The sequence below is a fragment of the Aptenodytes forsteri genome, unplaced genomic scaffold, assembly GCF_000699145.1.
Source record: "Aptenodytes forsteri isolate BGI_AS27 unplaced genomic scaffold, ASM69914v1 Scaffold2, whole genome shotgun sequence".
In the NCBI taxonomy this organism is placed as follows: domain Eukaryota; kingdom Metazoa; phylum Chordata; class Aves; order Sphenisciformes; family Spheniscidae; genus Aptenodytes; species Aptenodytes forsteri.
Window position 1 is genome coordinate 20,004,260 of NW_008795695.1, and position 15,901 is coordinate 20,020,160.

The window sequence follows — 15,901 nt, forward strand, 5'->3', positions numbered from 1 at the left end:
TTTATTATTATTATTATTATTATTATTATTATTATTATTATTATAATATTTTATTTCAATTATTAAACTGTTTTTATCTCAACCCACGAGTTTTCTCACTTCTACTCTTCCAGTTCTGTCCCCCATCCCACCAGGGAGGGGGGGGGAGTGAGCGAGCAGCTGTGTGGTGCTCAGTTGCCGACTGAGGTTAAACCACGGCAGGGGTAAACATTGAGGGTGAAATCCCAACTTCATTAATAACACATGAAATATTCCATTTAGCGGCCCAGGATTTTAGCCAAAACACGCGTTGCATCATTGCAACATGCATTCTTTAATGCTGTCCATCCTTTTGGTACTCATCCAATTGTAGAATATGTTATCAAACTCCCTGTAACTTTCTACAGTGTTAATCCAGCAGAAGCGATATAAAATTTTAGGGGATGAAGTTGCAAATGCTGCTTGTTATTCCAAGGATGTGCTCAGCAGCAGTCACTTAAAGGCTCAATGTAAGCATAAAATGAAACCCAGACTCTATATGCATCTACTTTGTCACATGCAAATGGGATCTTTGGGTAAGTAAATTGCTATCAGACATCTAAGAACTCATCTGTATGCATGCTCTTTTAACAGCTACACATGAAGAAATGGTAAGCTGGTGCCTAGAGAAAGACAGATAAAATTTCCTCTTCTACAGGGACCAGCAAACAGATTCAACTTTGAATTTGTATTATAGATGTACACGTTTTCTAACGATTTCCATGTTGCACTCCAAGAAGCCAGCAGTTTGGGCCTTTGAGGTTTTATTAATCCTTAAACATCACAGATATTTCTGCTAATGGGGGACAGAAAAATTATGTGGATGAAAAATTAAAAATTAAAAAAAAACCTTCATAGAGTCAGGTTTTTTCTTATCAGCCATGTTCAAGCAGATGACAAACTCTGATTTTCAGCTGGCATGATACGTTTTAGCACAAGACAGATTAATAGATCAAAGCAAAGAGAAATCCCACAATGTCATATTTCATAGTGAATCTTATTTTAATGAAGCTATAAGACCTAGACACCAGGGTCAACCCACACCTCTGTGCATCCTGAAATCCTCCAGAGTAATTAGCAGTGCCTTCAGAAACATTCAGCGCACTGAAGGCAGCTGACCACGCGCAGGCTGCTCCACAGCTCAGTGTAGCTGGCAACACATCTCGCTTCAGCAGATCTTCCATTTCTATATCAATAGTGAACCGGACAGCTGATTCCCCTCCATCACCAGAGCACATGCCAGCCTAGTAAAGACTCAGATGCTCATTACAGGAATCTAGGAGCAATGTGCTGATTTAACTCGGAGTTTCGCGATTTCAAGTAGGGTTCTTAGAAATGACAGATCCTCCCAGTGCTGCAGGTGGTTGGAGTCAAGCCGATGCAGGAGGCTTTCCTCTTTAAAAAACGTGCTGTGTTCAGGAAAGGTTGCAAAGTACTGGGCTTTAAAAATTTACCAGAGACTGTAGTTGCTACAAAATTGTAATGACTATGGCATTTAATTATCTGTTTCATTATTTGTGGGGACATATTTAATGTACACATTGCAATAGTGTTCATCACCCTTAATGTAATGAAAAATGTAATTTAAATGCTTATTTGAGTAAAATGCCCAAATCCTAAGTCTTTCAAAATGCTTATACTTTTCCTCACACTATTTACTGTTGCTTATGAAGCTCACCTTAACATTTTCTTTTATTTTTAAATGTCAAGCCCTTTTAATGTTAATAAAGATTAAGAATTACAAACACTGGCTTTTTCCATGGCAAAGTATTAGTTAAGTGTAGCATTCCTAACGATAGTTCATATCCTTGTGCAGAGTGGGTAATGGTGAATTGGAGGGAGGTTTTGTAAATGCAACACTGGGGAAGAGGTTAAAGAAATGTAACCAATTCTAAATAGGTTCTGGAGTATTCTCAGCACAACAAAGACCAGAAAAAAAAAAGTCCTCTGTCCCTAGTAGGCACATTTATAAAAATATTAAAGCAATGGAGCTGTGTTTCTTTTCCCCCTTTTTCCCCCTTTTTTCCCCTTTTTTCCCTTCTTTTTTTTTTTCCCCATTAAGCCATATTGAATTTTGGAAGCCTAAAGAACATGAAAAAAGAAAAGGAATACCAATTTTAAAGTTGATTTTATAAGAACGTTTATGAAAACCCCAGATATCAATGCTGCATTTGACATTTCTTGAAAATTATGAGTGATTCCTGGCAGATAAAAATTCAGCCAAAAATTAATACAATGACGTGATTTGAAGTGCAAAATAAATTCTCTCTGTAAGCTATATTTTCCCTGGTTTTCTATAATTACAGCTAAAATTTGTCATTTATAGATACATAAGATAGAATATTACTTATTTAAACTGAATAACCTATCATTAAAGTTAATTTTTTCTCTTATATTTAGTCTGATTTTGTATTCCTAGCTAAATGAAAAGTGCATCTCAAATGTTTCTCAGTCATTCTCATTAACATGAAAGTTCAAATTTATTACTACTACTGAAGACATTCTATTTTCAATATAAAAAAATTATGAAGCAGTAATCTTAGAACTTGCTCTTGACAGATATGAAAACTCAGAAGTCCTTATAAGAGTTTCAGACTATTAAAAAATTACAAAAGTTAAAAGATGGTGATAGAAATTATTCTCTTGGTTGCTATGAATTATTTGCATGTCAAACACCAAACTAAGAAAAAACATATTATTAGTAGATATTGAAAGACTGAATGGTAACTACTTAGCTGGAAACATAGCATAGCATAGTAGTTATCTGTGAAAGACTGGAAGAAACTAGGTACTATCTAAAAAAGGAGAAAGTAGGAAGAGGCACTAATAAAAAGTGTCATGTAAGCTCTGAAAACGGAAGAATATAATTTGTTTCTATACTAAAGAAAATTCTTAAATAAAAAGTGTCAAGAAGTGATGCTCTCATTATGGTCCTAATTCAACAAAGCAACTAGTTACCTGTATAAAATATGTGCTTAATTTTATGTATATCCCTTAGTTCTGTTGATCTTAGTGACAGTATTTGTATCCTATCATTGGGTTAAGTGTTTTGAAAACTGGAGGTAAGACAGCCTTGATCTAGGCAAAAGCAGTGAAAGGTTAAGTAAATCATTATAGATATAAACAAAATCAGATGTCAATATGCTGCGTTCATCTCACCAACCTCGGAAATCTGCAATGTGCTTTGGCCTTTGATAAAAAAGCTTCAAAGCTTAGAACCATTTGACAGAGCTGCTAGCTGAGGAACAGGACATATCTCAGTCTTCATTGATTTATATATGGTAGTCTTTTTTTTTTATTATTTTACATCTGGACTTTCTAACCTATAACAATCTTTTAGTTTGGAATCTAAAGATGTTCTTGCTGATATTGTTATTTTATTTTTTAATATATATATTACGCATGTACCTCAGATGTTACAAAATAGGAAGAAAGAAAAAAGCAGGAATTTTTCTTTGAATTAGTAAGTTTCAAGGACACAATCTAGAAAATCCCATATTCAGTGGAGACATAAATGGAGATTTTATTGTTTGAAGTGCATTTCAGATGTAAATAAACAGCATAAACAAGAAGAGTTAAGAGAAGAAGTTCTCCAACAATAAAATTGTAATTAAATAAGAGGAAAATCCCTTTTTGTAACCAGTAGTATTTGGAAAGCTGAAAGCTGCATTTTTCTAAAGGTGATTTTAATAGAATTTGAAATTGATAATCATAAAACAGGATTTCTTATTGCCACAATTTACCAATAGCCAATTAGAATACATATGCAGTGGTGAGGCTGCTATTGCAAACTTATTCTATGGGTCCCCAGGGAAGATTTTGTAATTGCAAAGTTACTAACTTCAGCAGTAATTTCAATCTAGCTATACCTGCATAGCATAATCATTAACACAAGTGCTTTGGTGGTGCCTAAACCATTGGTAAAAGTTATATTTGCAAGTTAGCAACTAAGTCACACTGAAACAAGAATCTCAAAGCGTTGCCTTTCCTTGCTGCGTAAGAGGTTTACTGGGATGAAACCAGGAAACCATTAAGAAGTATATCTTACCTGCTCTTGTCTTGTACAGTGAATAAGATATTATCTGGGTAATCGCATAGGTCTGTCTGTGAACCCTGCTAGTCTTTTGCAGCTAAATACTAGTAAGGACAAAAATCATGATTACCTAAGGAATCCCAGGTGCAACAGACTTTAAAGCAGAAGCTGTTTCGTCAGTCTCCTAATTTGAACATTGATTTGCTTCCCCTCAGCAAGGAGTAGAAACTCATCGCTTAAGAAAGTGCAACAACACAGCCAAGAAACAGCCACTATAGATGTCATGTACCAAATCCAAACAAGATTTCCTGAATTTAGAGAGCTCAGCAGTGACACACTTTAATCACGTTACGAGCACTCTGTTTTATTTCAGCGATGTGGAGGGGGGAAAAAATAAAAGCAGCAACCTGCAGAACTGAAAGTGAAACCCAGAGGAAGTCCCCAGCCCTGGCTCCCAGTGCCTTCCCTGCTTGCACCCCAGCTGCACAGAGGCTGCGTCTTCCCTCAATTCAGCAAGGTTTCCTTGGCAAGGAAAGCTGACAATAAGATCGCGGACACCACGGAGAGCTCCTGTCCAACATTGTAGAAACAGCTGATGGGACATAAAGGCACCAAGGGCCATTGTGAAGGTCATCGTATCAGCTGCTAAGCAAAGCTCTCACTTTCTAGTTATCAGCTGCCTACAGGTTTTCTTTTTTGTTCTTGAACCTAAAGCTTGACTTCTCGTCAGCCTAGCTGTGAGAAAGGGTATTTATGTAAATTACATTAGAAAACTATTTACAGCACATTTGTTCAGTCTTTCTCTTTAATTGCTACTTTTTTATTCTTATCAATTTTAATGCCAGCCTCTTAATGTAAAATTTCTTCTTTTTTATGATAGTATTCACCCCTTGCTTATTAATTCCTTCATACAAAAACTTCCAGCAATTTAAATGGTTGCTAATGTACCCAGGTAATGGTAGGAGCTGGTGCCTGCAGACTGTTTCTATTGCTAACTGTACCATACGCTCTTTTCTCTGAAACTGGAATCTGGAATATAAACACATACATAAGTTCATGATTTTGAGTAATTTTGCCTATCTGACTATGTCCAATGGTTTTCAGCCTGTCATCCGTAGACTTCTGGATTAATCCTCAGTGCATCTTAAAGCTGGCACACAGACATCTGCACATCTACTGGAAACTCTCAGGTCTTGAAATGTCAAGCAAAAGTTGAAAATAGCTGTTTTGGTGACTTTGAGCCTCCTGGCCACTTTAAGGCAGCATCATAAATGGTGCTGCTTAGATAAGTGATCTGACTCCCCTCTCTCTGCCCTCACTGTGTCTGCTGTGGCTGTCATGCCTGGGGACAGATCCTTGCATGATTTGATGAGCAGGAGCAGTCTCACAAAGGAGAAAGTTGTCCCAGGTAAAATCCTGGGAAAATTTCTATGGATTTTAGGGAGCCTGGAAGTCAGCTCGTGTGTAGGCAAAGAGCAGATTTCGATACAGTGGTAATATCTCTTCTGATACAAACAGCCTTTTAAGGTCACAGAGTGCAAGGTAGAAAGAAGTCAGGCCATGTGTGGACCACAGGTACTTTTAATTGTTACTCTTCTCTGTTAGTTAAAGTATGATACTTAGTTTGTTCATCATGTCAATTAAAAACTGGGAAAGGCAGCAAGAGGAGAGCCTTGGAAAATAAAAATACATACAGTGACTGCTAAAACACTCCTCAGAGGATGAATGTGGTATAAAATCTCTTGTGTTGGAGCTAAATGTACAGCAAAATAAAAGAAATCATCACTTCTGAAAGTGGCTTTCACTAATAATGTGTTAGTCCTTAAAGTGCACTTTATGGACAAGGCTTTTTAAAATAAGCTTTTAAATTTAGACCTGCAAACCTAAAAAAAGTTGCCTGACATTTAACAATGATCAGCCCTCAGAAGTTCCCAGTCAAGCATCTATTTCTGAAATTTTTGTTGTTTTCAGAATAATACCAGACATTTCTTTGTTTGCATAGCACTTCAAGGTATCATCTTCATCGTGTATGTGGAGAGATCTCGAACAGAAATTCTCCACTTAAACAGATTTGGGAGTTTCTGACCACCACATTGGTAGGGGTGAGTTATATCTCCGAGACACAAGGTCATGCCAAACTCCTGCAGGTGAGAAAACTACTGCTTTGCCAAGGGTCAGAGTGTTTTTCTTGGCCCTGTGCTCCAGCTCCCAGGGGGATCTATCAGATGTTCACAGTGAGGTCCCCTGACTAAACACCGGCACGTTGTGTTGCTCCATGCCAAAGGACATAACACGGTGTCCGTCACACAGTGCCCCGGTGTGGAGTTAGCTCCCAGGTGGCTGGAAAGCACGGGCACAGAGTGGGAGGAAAAGCGGTAAAACGTGAGCTGGATTTGATTATATTCTAATTTAGTAGGAAAGGCAGGGAATTAACCATGAAAACAAAAAAGGGGTCTTCAATGCCTGTTCCCAGGAGACAATAAAGGCAAGACTGAGCTAAAGTGTTTGTAGGAGAGAGAAAAAAACAGGAGAGTCTAGTCTCCAGGATGAGAGAGAAATGGGAAATTCAAAGCTGCAAGTTAGAGAAATGAGGAATCAGCAGCTGTGATCACTTGCTTAATTTGCAGTACCCTTACAGAAAGTAATAAATTAAGTTGCATTAGCTGTAAGGGTTAAATACTTTGTTTTCAAATATTTCTCACAATTTACCCATGCCTCCCACAGAAATGTATACGTTAGTCTGAGAAAAACTGATGTGTCTAAGGTTTGGAAAGGAAAAAGTAATTGTGATGAGATTTGACATCCTGAAGGGCTTGTTCTCTGATCAGGGAAGAAATGAAGTTTAAAAGAGATTTTCAACTGAAAATTTTAATTGGACCTCACTTTTAAAGTGTTTCAAATCCTCTCTGGGTACAATATAGTGCACACAAAAAAAGCCTGTGATATTTTGATGTTTGCTTATCTACACGCTGTCCCAAAGTATGACAGAACATGGTGTAAATTATGAATAGCACGTGGGCGTTCTGCTGTTGCACTGCAGGAGATGCGGTTAGAAGAAGATTTTAGAGTTCAGCATTTTGTGTCTGTCAGTGACAAACTAAGCCAAAGGAAAGGATCTGAATGTATGTCTGCAATTTATTCCTGCACAAGCCGTGGCTTGGTCTTCTGTGGGGCATTTTCTCTCTATCTTCTTGCTTTTGCAAGAGTGTAAGTGAAAGAGACTAAAAAGTCCAGCTGCAGTAACTTCATTGGCACAATGGGTTTTATCCATGTTGCTAGTATATTGAATACAATAGAAGCTACAGGTTTCCATTAGGAAACTGCAAGTAGTATTTTTCTTCTTATATTACTGCAGTTAAACACCCAAGCTATCAGTGTTTGCTTTGATCATCTAAGGAGAATCCATGCCTTATCTCCTTTAACAGTTAACTTTGCTCAGAAGGATAAACTGAATGGATATTGGTTTTCCTCCTTTTGAATCCCAGAACAGTATCCTTTAGAGGTCACTTTTTTGTTGTTTAAAATGTGTGATTAAAGTATTGTTGTTCCCAGGTGATTAATGATGGGAGGAGAGAGAGGCAAGCATGTAACACCTGGTAGAGTAAGTTTGTAAATGAACTGGAATGATTTGAGATAACAATAAATGACAGCTGTAAAAGTAAGAATTACTGATACTGAGAAAGAAAACATTAAATTGCATCCATTTAAACAATTATTAATTAAACTATTTCTGCATAGTATAATATGACTATTATAACATTCACACAATTCAAACAAGTAAGCATGCCCATTTAAACTTGGGGCTGCTTTGTGGAGAAGAGAGGATCTCAGCTCCTGAAAAAAAAAAGGTGTCTGCCAAAATCCTCCATGAGTCACAGTCCCTCCGGGCCTCAGTTTCCTCCTCTGTAAAATAAGTAGAATAACCTGATTTTTTCACCCACTGAGCTGCTATATTAATGCATTCTTTTTTGTAAATCCAGTAGAAAGATACAAAATGTTCTAATATTCTTGGGCTTGTTGTGCTGAGCATTTTCTATTTTGAATCCTTGTGCATTTTTAGATAGGAGGCAGAAGTGGGTCATTCCCTGGTGATCTTATTATGGAAGTCTTTCCCTTATATAAGGACCTCTAATTCTGCTGCAGCTCTTCTCCCTTACTGGTGGCAGATTTGGCCAGCACTTGTTTATCAGTATGTATTTATTTTAATATGTCACAGTGGCTTTTGCCCACGGGCTATTACCTTGAACTGTAAAATAACTTTTATTAGTATTTCAGTAAAAAAGAAGGTCCTGTCGCCAAAGACGTAATGGCAGCACAAAACATCAGGAACTCTGACCCAAGAAACCAAACCTAATTAATCAGAACCTGCAGCTCAACCCAGTTTGCTGTTCAGCAGCAGTTTTGATTAGTAGGGCTAGAGGAAAAGACGACCTTTTTCTTCAGTCCTTAAAAAGAGAAGAAAAGAAAATGCATGTATACATTTGACACAAGCCGGTACTTTTGTTTAGGCTGGGTGTCCTTGAATCACAGAACAACTTTAACGACCATTAGCCTGTCTCTCAGTGATTAAGTAAATGAACTCAAGAAAATGAACTGCTGGGTACATTCCCAAACACTGGGTAAAGTTTATTGAAACTGATCAGTTTAAACAAGCAGTAAATTGAGATTCACTTCAACCTGTACCTATTTGGCGAATACAATTAGGGAAGACACTCCCTAGCTTATGGAGAAGTGAAGCTGGCTTTCAGTACTGACTGGAAGTGAAAATCTTTAACGTGTTCGTAATTTACATTCAGTGTCAGGAATAAAAATCTAAAAGACATGGGTGTCTTCTGGAGCTCCAGAGAGCAGCATGTACATCAGCTCAGCAATCACTGCTGCTAATGTGCTGTATAAGGAATGCATATTCAAGTCAGTGCCTAATGCAGTGAGAAATAAAAATTGCAGTTGTTAACGCATCTTGAACTGAGATGAAATTTGGGCCTTGGTGGAGGGGAATAAAAGACGGGCATACTTAGAAAGCAGGAAATGTACTAAGAAGCTGTCTTACCTCCATCTAGTTCTTCAGCTCCAAAATGATTCCTGTAGAAGAGCATAATCTCTATCTTGTAACACTTGTAGATAGTCACTAAACAAACAAGCAGCAGCAGAATAGCACCAAGCCCACCAGCAAGCTCAACTGTGTACATCAGCTCTGCAAAGAATTACAAAACGCAGTAACAACCACATTCCAAACCAGAAAAAGATTAGCAGCAGATCTCGCACTTGTGTTAAACATTAAAATAAAATAATGAATGATGGGTTATTTATGTATTTATTTTGTTATAGGGCCCTTGAAGAAATACCTAATTAATAGATTTTTTTTTCCTTTAATAAAATAGTTTTTCCTCTGGTGCACCATCTGAATTGCTCATATAAAAAATAACAATTGCTGGGGATGTGTGTGTGTATGAGTATGTGCATATATAAAAGAGATATTTGATAACTTTCTTCCTTCTCTCTCTCTGTAGATAGATCACAGTTTGCTTTACACAGATAAATGTTGACATTCCACTTACAATGAAAGCAGAGGTGAATGTCTCTTTCTTGGGGACTGTAATGCAAACACAGCTCCTCCCTTATTCCACACACAAATAAGATGAGTTTCAGTCTACTGGATAAGATTACACTAAGGATTTGATTTTTTTTTCCAAAATAAAAATAAGAATAAAACAAGCAAAAACTTGAGAGATGTGAAGACAAATTATCCAAGGAACCCCACAGCTTCGCATCTCAGTTATGTGTTAATATCTTTGACCCAGTTTCCCAATGATCTGCAGTTCATCTTTATACTCCCCTTTCCCCCAGTGGGGTTGGCTTATGTGTAGCCACAGCAAACCACCCCGATTTGTCCATGTTGACATTTCTATTCAGACTGTGACCCCCTGGTGTCTTTGCTGCACTCTGCCACTGGAGACTCACAAGGTGGATTGAGATCCTCGCCATGTAACTCCGTTCTGAGGACAGGGACTCTGGTCAAATGTGGCCACAACTGTCTACAACCAGCAGTATCCTCAGTGGGGCCACTAATGAGTGCATAAGTAATATACCATCATGGACTTTCACGCCGCCAGTCTTAACCATTGCATGCTCAAGGAAGCTCACACAGTTACGTGGCATCCATTTTGTTGTTACTTTTCATTTGCTTATTGACTAAAAACTGGCAATGTTAAAAAAGAAGGGTGGGAGGAGGAAGAGCGTTACTAACAATGTTGCAATTTGACATGAGTAATAAATGGCATATCTTAAGACCATCCATACTTTTCCAATATCACTCAGTTTTGAGGAATGTCAGGAAATCAAATCTTGGAAATCCAAGATATACAGTTTGCTTCATAAAAATCTGTGCTGGAGAAAGCTCAGTTCCGTGTTACTTTCACAGTGTCCTCTTCCAGTGGGCAGCTTCTGTCTGAGTGAAGGAGGGTAGCCCTGAAGTAACCTTTTTGTGTGTGTGTGTGGTTATGTAGCTATGTTACTCCAGCATAATACAATTCAATTAGAGAAATAAAAGGTTAGAGGAAAAAGTGACAATTCCATTTATTTTGACTGCGTCTACTGAGAATCACACACCTTTTTATTATTTTGAGACAACTGTAAGAAGATTTCATTGCTCTCTAGAAGACACTAAAAGTGTAATAAAATAAAATAAAAAGGCATTTATATTCCATGTCATTCTCTCTAAAACTGTGCTGGAAATTCCTTTGTGTTAGATATTTTTAAGACCGGCATGGTTATTTCAGACTTTCAATAATTTTCTGGTCCAGAAAGGAGAATGTTATTAAAAACACCCTACAAAAAAATGTTTGCATAGACAAGTAATACAGTATTTTAGAATATAAATGGAAATGGAAATTACTCTGCACTGGCTTACTATACCCTCTTTATCATTTTGTAGTACAGGTGATGCAGCTGTTCAATGGTAACTAGAAGAAAGGCTTTAATATTTCGGGTTGCTAGGCACAAAATGCTCTATTTATGTACCTGCTGTTATGACTCATTAAAGGCAAGGCAAAACTTTACAACTGGAAAACAAAAGTTTTTCCTAAATTAACGATTTTGAGATTAAATAGAAAAAATAACTGCAGGTAGTCATCTGTTCTCTGGGCATGAAATCAGACTAATGCACTGCATCATTTTTGCCATCAGAGTCCCTCTTAGTTATCTTTTTCAACATATAATAATTCAAGATTATGCCTATATTTTTACTTCAATAAAGTCTATCTGAACACACATGAAATTGTCCTAAATTAGGCAACCAAAGCAAACAACAAAATTCTCTAAGTCACCCTGAAACTTACTAGAAATTGCCTTTTTATGTGCTGATGCCGAGCCCATCGTGATCACTTAGCACACGGATAAGGTAGTTCTTTCTTAAACAGATTTGTTTGCAAAGTAAGTTTCATGCTCTATCCATCTAGCATAGCAAGCTTGTATTTTTCTCCATGCTGGACAATGTCTATCAGCACACATTCGCTCTCTGTCTTGGGTGCTATTTGTCAGGGTCCGGAGGCAGAGAGGAGCAGTGATTAGCCTGGCAGACGGCTGCATCCTTACACCCAGCTCTGTGAACGCCTGAGCTAACCCCCAAAGTGCTGGAAGTGGGACAGCCGCATCTGTGCAGCGCCACGGAAGGTGGGACAGATTGGCCTGGGCACAACGCCACACCAAGCTGATTGCTTTCAGGCCTTGACTTAGTGTTTCTGCAGGATGCTAAATGGTGCCCCACAGGGGCACTGGCTGGCTTTGAGCTGCCGCAGAGATTTCATGAACAGCGTTACCCTGTGTTGCGCTGAACTGAAGGTGTGAGGAGCGGAAGGCTTGGTCCTGCCTCTGCTGTCAGCCCCTCGGGTGACTGAAGCCATTTCACATTTCTGTGCCTCGGTTTCCCCTATGTGAATTGGGGAGGGCGCGTCTGGCTCCTTCGTAGGAGGGGTTACTCCTGAAAGGTGCTCTGCGAATGCCAAGGGTGTTGGTGACGTGTACGTCAACAATGCCATAGTGACCGTTAAAGCTAAATTAAAGTGTAACAGCAAGATTAGAGTGTAAGGCTATCTTCACAATAACAATTTTTTCTACTGCTTTATTCTGCCTTTTGCATTGCGATTTGAGCACAGTTGCTGCAGCAGGAATTACACTCCCTTTGAAGAGTGATCTGTTTTTCCTGCTGAAATTCAAGTTTCCTGTAGTGGCTCCACGCTAAAAAGATTCAATTTCAGCACAATTCCACATCAGAGGGGAGAGACAAAAAGTGCAAACCTTTTAAAACCTATTTAGTCTCTGTGTTATGTTGCTCAAATTACAGACCTGGCCCTCCTTAAGGAGCTGAGGCTGAATGTAGAAAATAGTAGAGGAAAATTACTCGGCTAACCCTTAGGGGACAGGCATTCTGTTAAACATAACAAATGAGCGAGTGCCAGGGAGTTACATCCAGAAGCGCAGCAATCATTTAGTTACAGGCAATTAAAAATAGTCCTCGAGTAGCACAGGAACAGTTCTACTCCAAGGGAAAATACATTGATTACTGCTGCAGTAGTAGATTGGTTTCTGAATAAATAGCTTCAATTTAAAACAAGATTTGTTACAAGCATTTTGACCAATGGCAACAATTTTTTTTCCTTATCAGGAAGCTTTGGCCAAGCAACCCAGTGAAAGAGACGGCTAATTAAAACAAAGTACGCATCCTCTCCAAATATCTGGCACAATATGGCTGGTAATAAACACACTCGTTTTATACTGATTCTATCCTAATTATTAGGCATATTTGTAGGATATGTCTTTGATCTTCACCTGGCTTTAATATTTGATAAACTTCCTTTTGTTGTGTCATGCAGGTAAGTCACTTATTGTAGCTGGAGTTGTAACAAGAAAGTAAATAAAAGGGTGCCTTCAACGATTCATATCTTTTGACTTATATGACATGCTTCAGGGACTTTACATTTAATGATCTGTGATAATTTAAAATTAATCTTATTCTATTCATTAGTCCACATACAGCTGAGCTACTAAGAAAAATTATATTTCAAACATTCTTTTTTTGTGATTCATAACTCTTCGAGGACATGTGATTTATAGCTGTGTATTCAATTTCGGAGCCTTTTTCAAAATCCAATTACAGTCTATCTAAGGTTTCAATTTTGCAATCGCTTACGCAGATTGCTTAACTTCATGGACTATAAGTAATCCCTCTGAAGTCAACAGGACTATTCACAGAGCTTCAGGTTAGCACATACATAAATCTTTGCAACTTTGTGGCCTAAACTCATTTCCATTCTCTGCTTGTCTTGGACGATTTAACTCAGAAAACTACAAGGTTTGGTTAGAGACAGTTCCCAGTTTGTCTAGGTATACTTTCACAGACTTCAATTGTTAAATGAAACATAAAGGTAATGAATATAATTTGGAAGGGGAGCGGTTGAAGACAATACTAAAGGTCTCGTGATGACACCTGAGAGAAGGTAAAGAAGGCAAATACTGACAACCAACGCAAGACTGATGCGCCATAACATGAAGCTTTGGTTATAAACAGGTGTGTTTCTTCTAAAGGAAGAAGGAGGCTGGCTAACACAGGAATACTTGTCTGAGTGTCATTTCAGACATCAGCAGCAAACAGTAGGCAGGGCTTAGGTTAGAAAGAAAGAAACAAACCCGTACTCACAGTATAAAAAAGGAGAAGTATGTGCTTTTTTCCTCTTTTTTTCCCCCTGCTTAATACAGTATTCATTATGGCATGGCTGTAAAACAATTTATCTTTCTGAAGTATAACATATGGAACCACAGCTTTATACAGCATATGCATATCCAATATGCATATATATATATATCTCTATAAAAATAAAATCTATTCTCTACTTTTTAGGATTTTTTGTTTGTTTGTTTCAACATGCCAAACAAAATCTGTTTGTATTTAAGGTACCTAGGTGGCCTTATGGGTACTGTTGTGAATAATTACTTATGGATACTGTAGGACGATAATACTTCTGATACCAGTAGAAACAGATTTGGGATGTTCATTAGCTTGATTATGAAATCATTTCTTAGCACAAAGTATATGCTTTCTGCCAGCATAGGCCACGCATGCCTGTAGAAGTCTGCAGAGTTGACTTAAGGTGGCTAAATTTAGTTACAGTTTTTAATATGGTTTCCAATGCAGCAGTTTCATTTTATTTGTTAGAACTATTGAGACCTAGTTATCTCACTTTATTTTTAGATCAATATATACTATATATTCCCGATTCATCTATGAAAAACAACTAGTCGAGTTCGGGATTATATGTACATACATATATGTGTGTGCAAATACAAATATAGCAGGTAGCTTATCTGAGCCTTGGTGCTGTTGGATTTCTCAGTGATATTAGAATAAAGATAGTAAATTGTTATAAAACAAGTATAAATTGTTATAATAAAAGTATATTCTTACTGATGACATTTTTATTTCTTCTGAGAAGTGCAGGATACCTGTTCCCAGCAGGAGAATAATTACAATGACTATCTCCAAGAGTATGTTAGCTCAAAGGAGGATAAGGTTGAAAAAAATATAGATGCTGCAATGTTACTGAAGTTTACTACATTTAAATACAGAACACTGCATTTTAAAGGCAGTTTATACTTCAGGTTGAAGGAAAAAAATCGTCATGGTGCGGAATTGCATTAATCTCTGGTTAGCTTCCCCAAATAAATGAATTGTGCATGGCTTAAAACCTTACTGATTAGGACAGCTTCTATTTGCTTATTGCACTACAGAAATCAGACAGCCCACACAATTACTTCTTTTAGATCTTCTGAAAGAAATGAATGTAAGAAGCACTGGGAGGTGCTAAAACATGGGGAAAAATAGAGTACCAAGTTCCAAGGATGCAAGATCATAAACCATACTGTTTACATTTTTTCTGATGATAGCATTAATGAATAATTTAGCTCTGCATGGATTATGGGAACAGTTTGTGACATTTTATTTTAAAATATTTTCATCCTTGCCAATCAAGGTTAGAATTGCACTTAGACATTATATAAAGAGAAGAACTATGATAAAAGTGGTACAAAAACTGTTTTAAAAAAGAATCTGTTAAACAAACCAACTTGTTTGACACTTTGTCAGAAGAAACTTAGATTTAGGCACATGCTAAATAATCTGACTAACCTTTTTACTGGAAATGTCTTAGTCCAATTTTCTAAAGGATGTGAAAAACCTTACTGATGAAGAAAATGGTGTTATGAAGAGTTTCTGTCAGGCAGTAGTCTTTAGTATTCTATGAATTTACTGATTTTTAGATGAGATCGAGTGTAAAAAGAACAGTCACTTTTGGTTAGGTTTGGGACAGGAAAGGAGGCGATATTTGACTTTTGGTTCTATGTCATAAACCTCTTGCGCGACTGAACCTTTGCAGTGCCCAGCACAGTGACAACCTTAAGGCTTCTTCAATGGCCATAGGGGGATGAAAAATCAATTCCCATCAAATCAAATCCAATTTCAAATCCAATTCTAAAACCTGGTGAGGAACTCGGGAAAGCTTTTCCTGCAATGCAGAATGAAAACTGAATGCTTTATACACTGGAAGATATACATGTGTAAGGTCTTAACTGACCAAGTGGGTCAGAGTTTTACAACAGTTTTGCTTCCACTGAGACTCGGGGATTTGCTGGAATGTTCAAGTAATTAGGACCAATTAACAGAATTTGAAATATAAAACTCATTGCTCTCATATCTCACATGATGAGCCCCCATTCAGAAATTTCAGAAGCATCGTGAAGCTTTATGGCAAAGGGAACTATAACACCTGCAGTTTCCTTGCAGAGGTTAGAAAAGAAATT

At 37.6% G+C, this 15,901-nt stretch overlaps 1 protein-coding gene across 1 annotated transcript in view; it reads right to left on the minus strand.

Moving 5' to 3' along the window:
• The window catches only part of IL1RAPL1 (interleukin 1 receptor accessory protein like 1), a 360,140-nt gene that overhangs the window by 6,913 nt on the left and 337,326 nt on the right, over nucleotides 1-15,901 (minus strand). Inside the window, 1 exon segment of the mRNA XM_019473045.1 lies at nucleotides 9,102-9,245. Coding sequence (XP_019328590.1) covers nucleotides 9,102-9,245 — 144 coding nt within the window.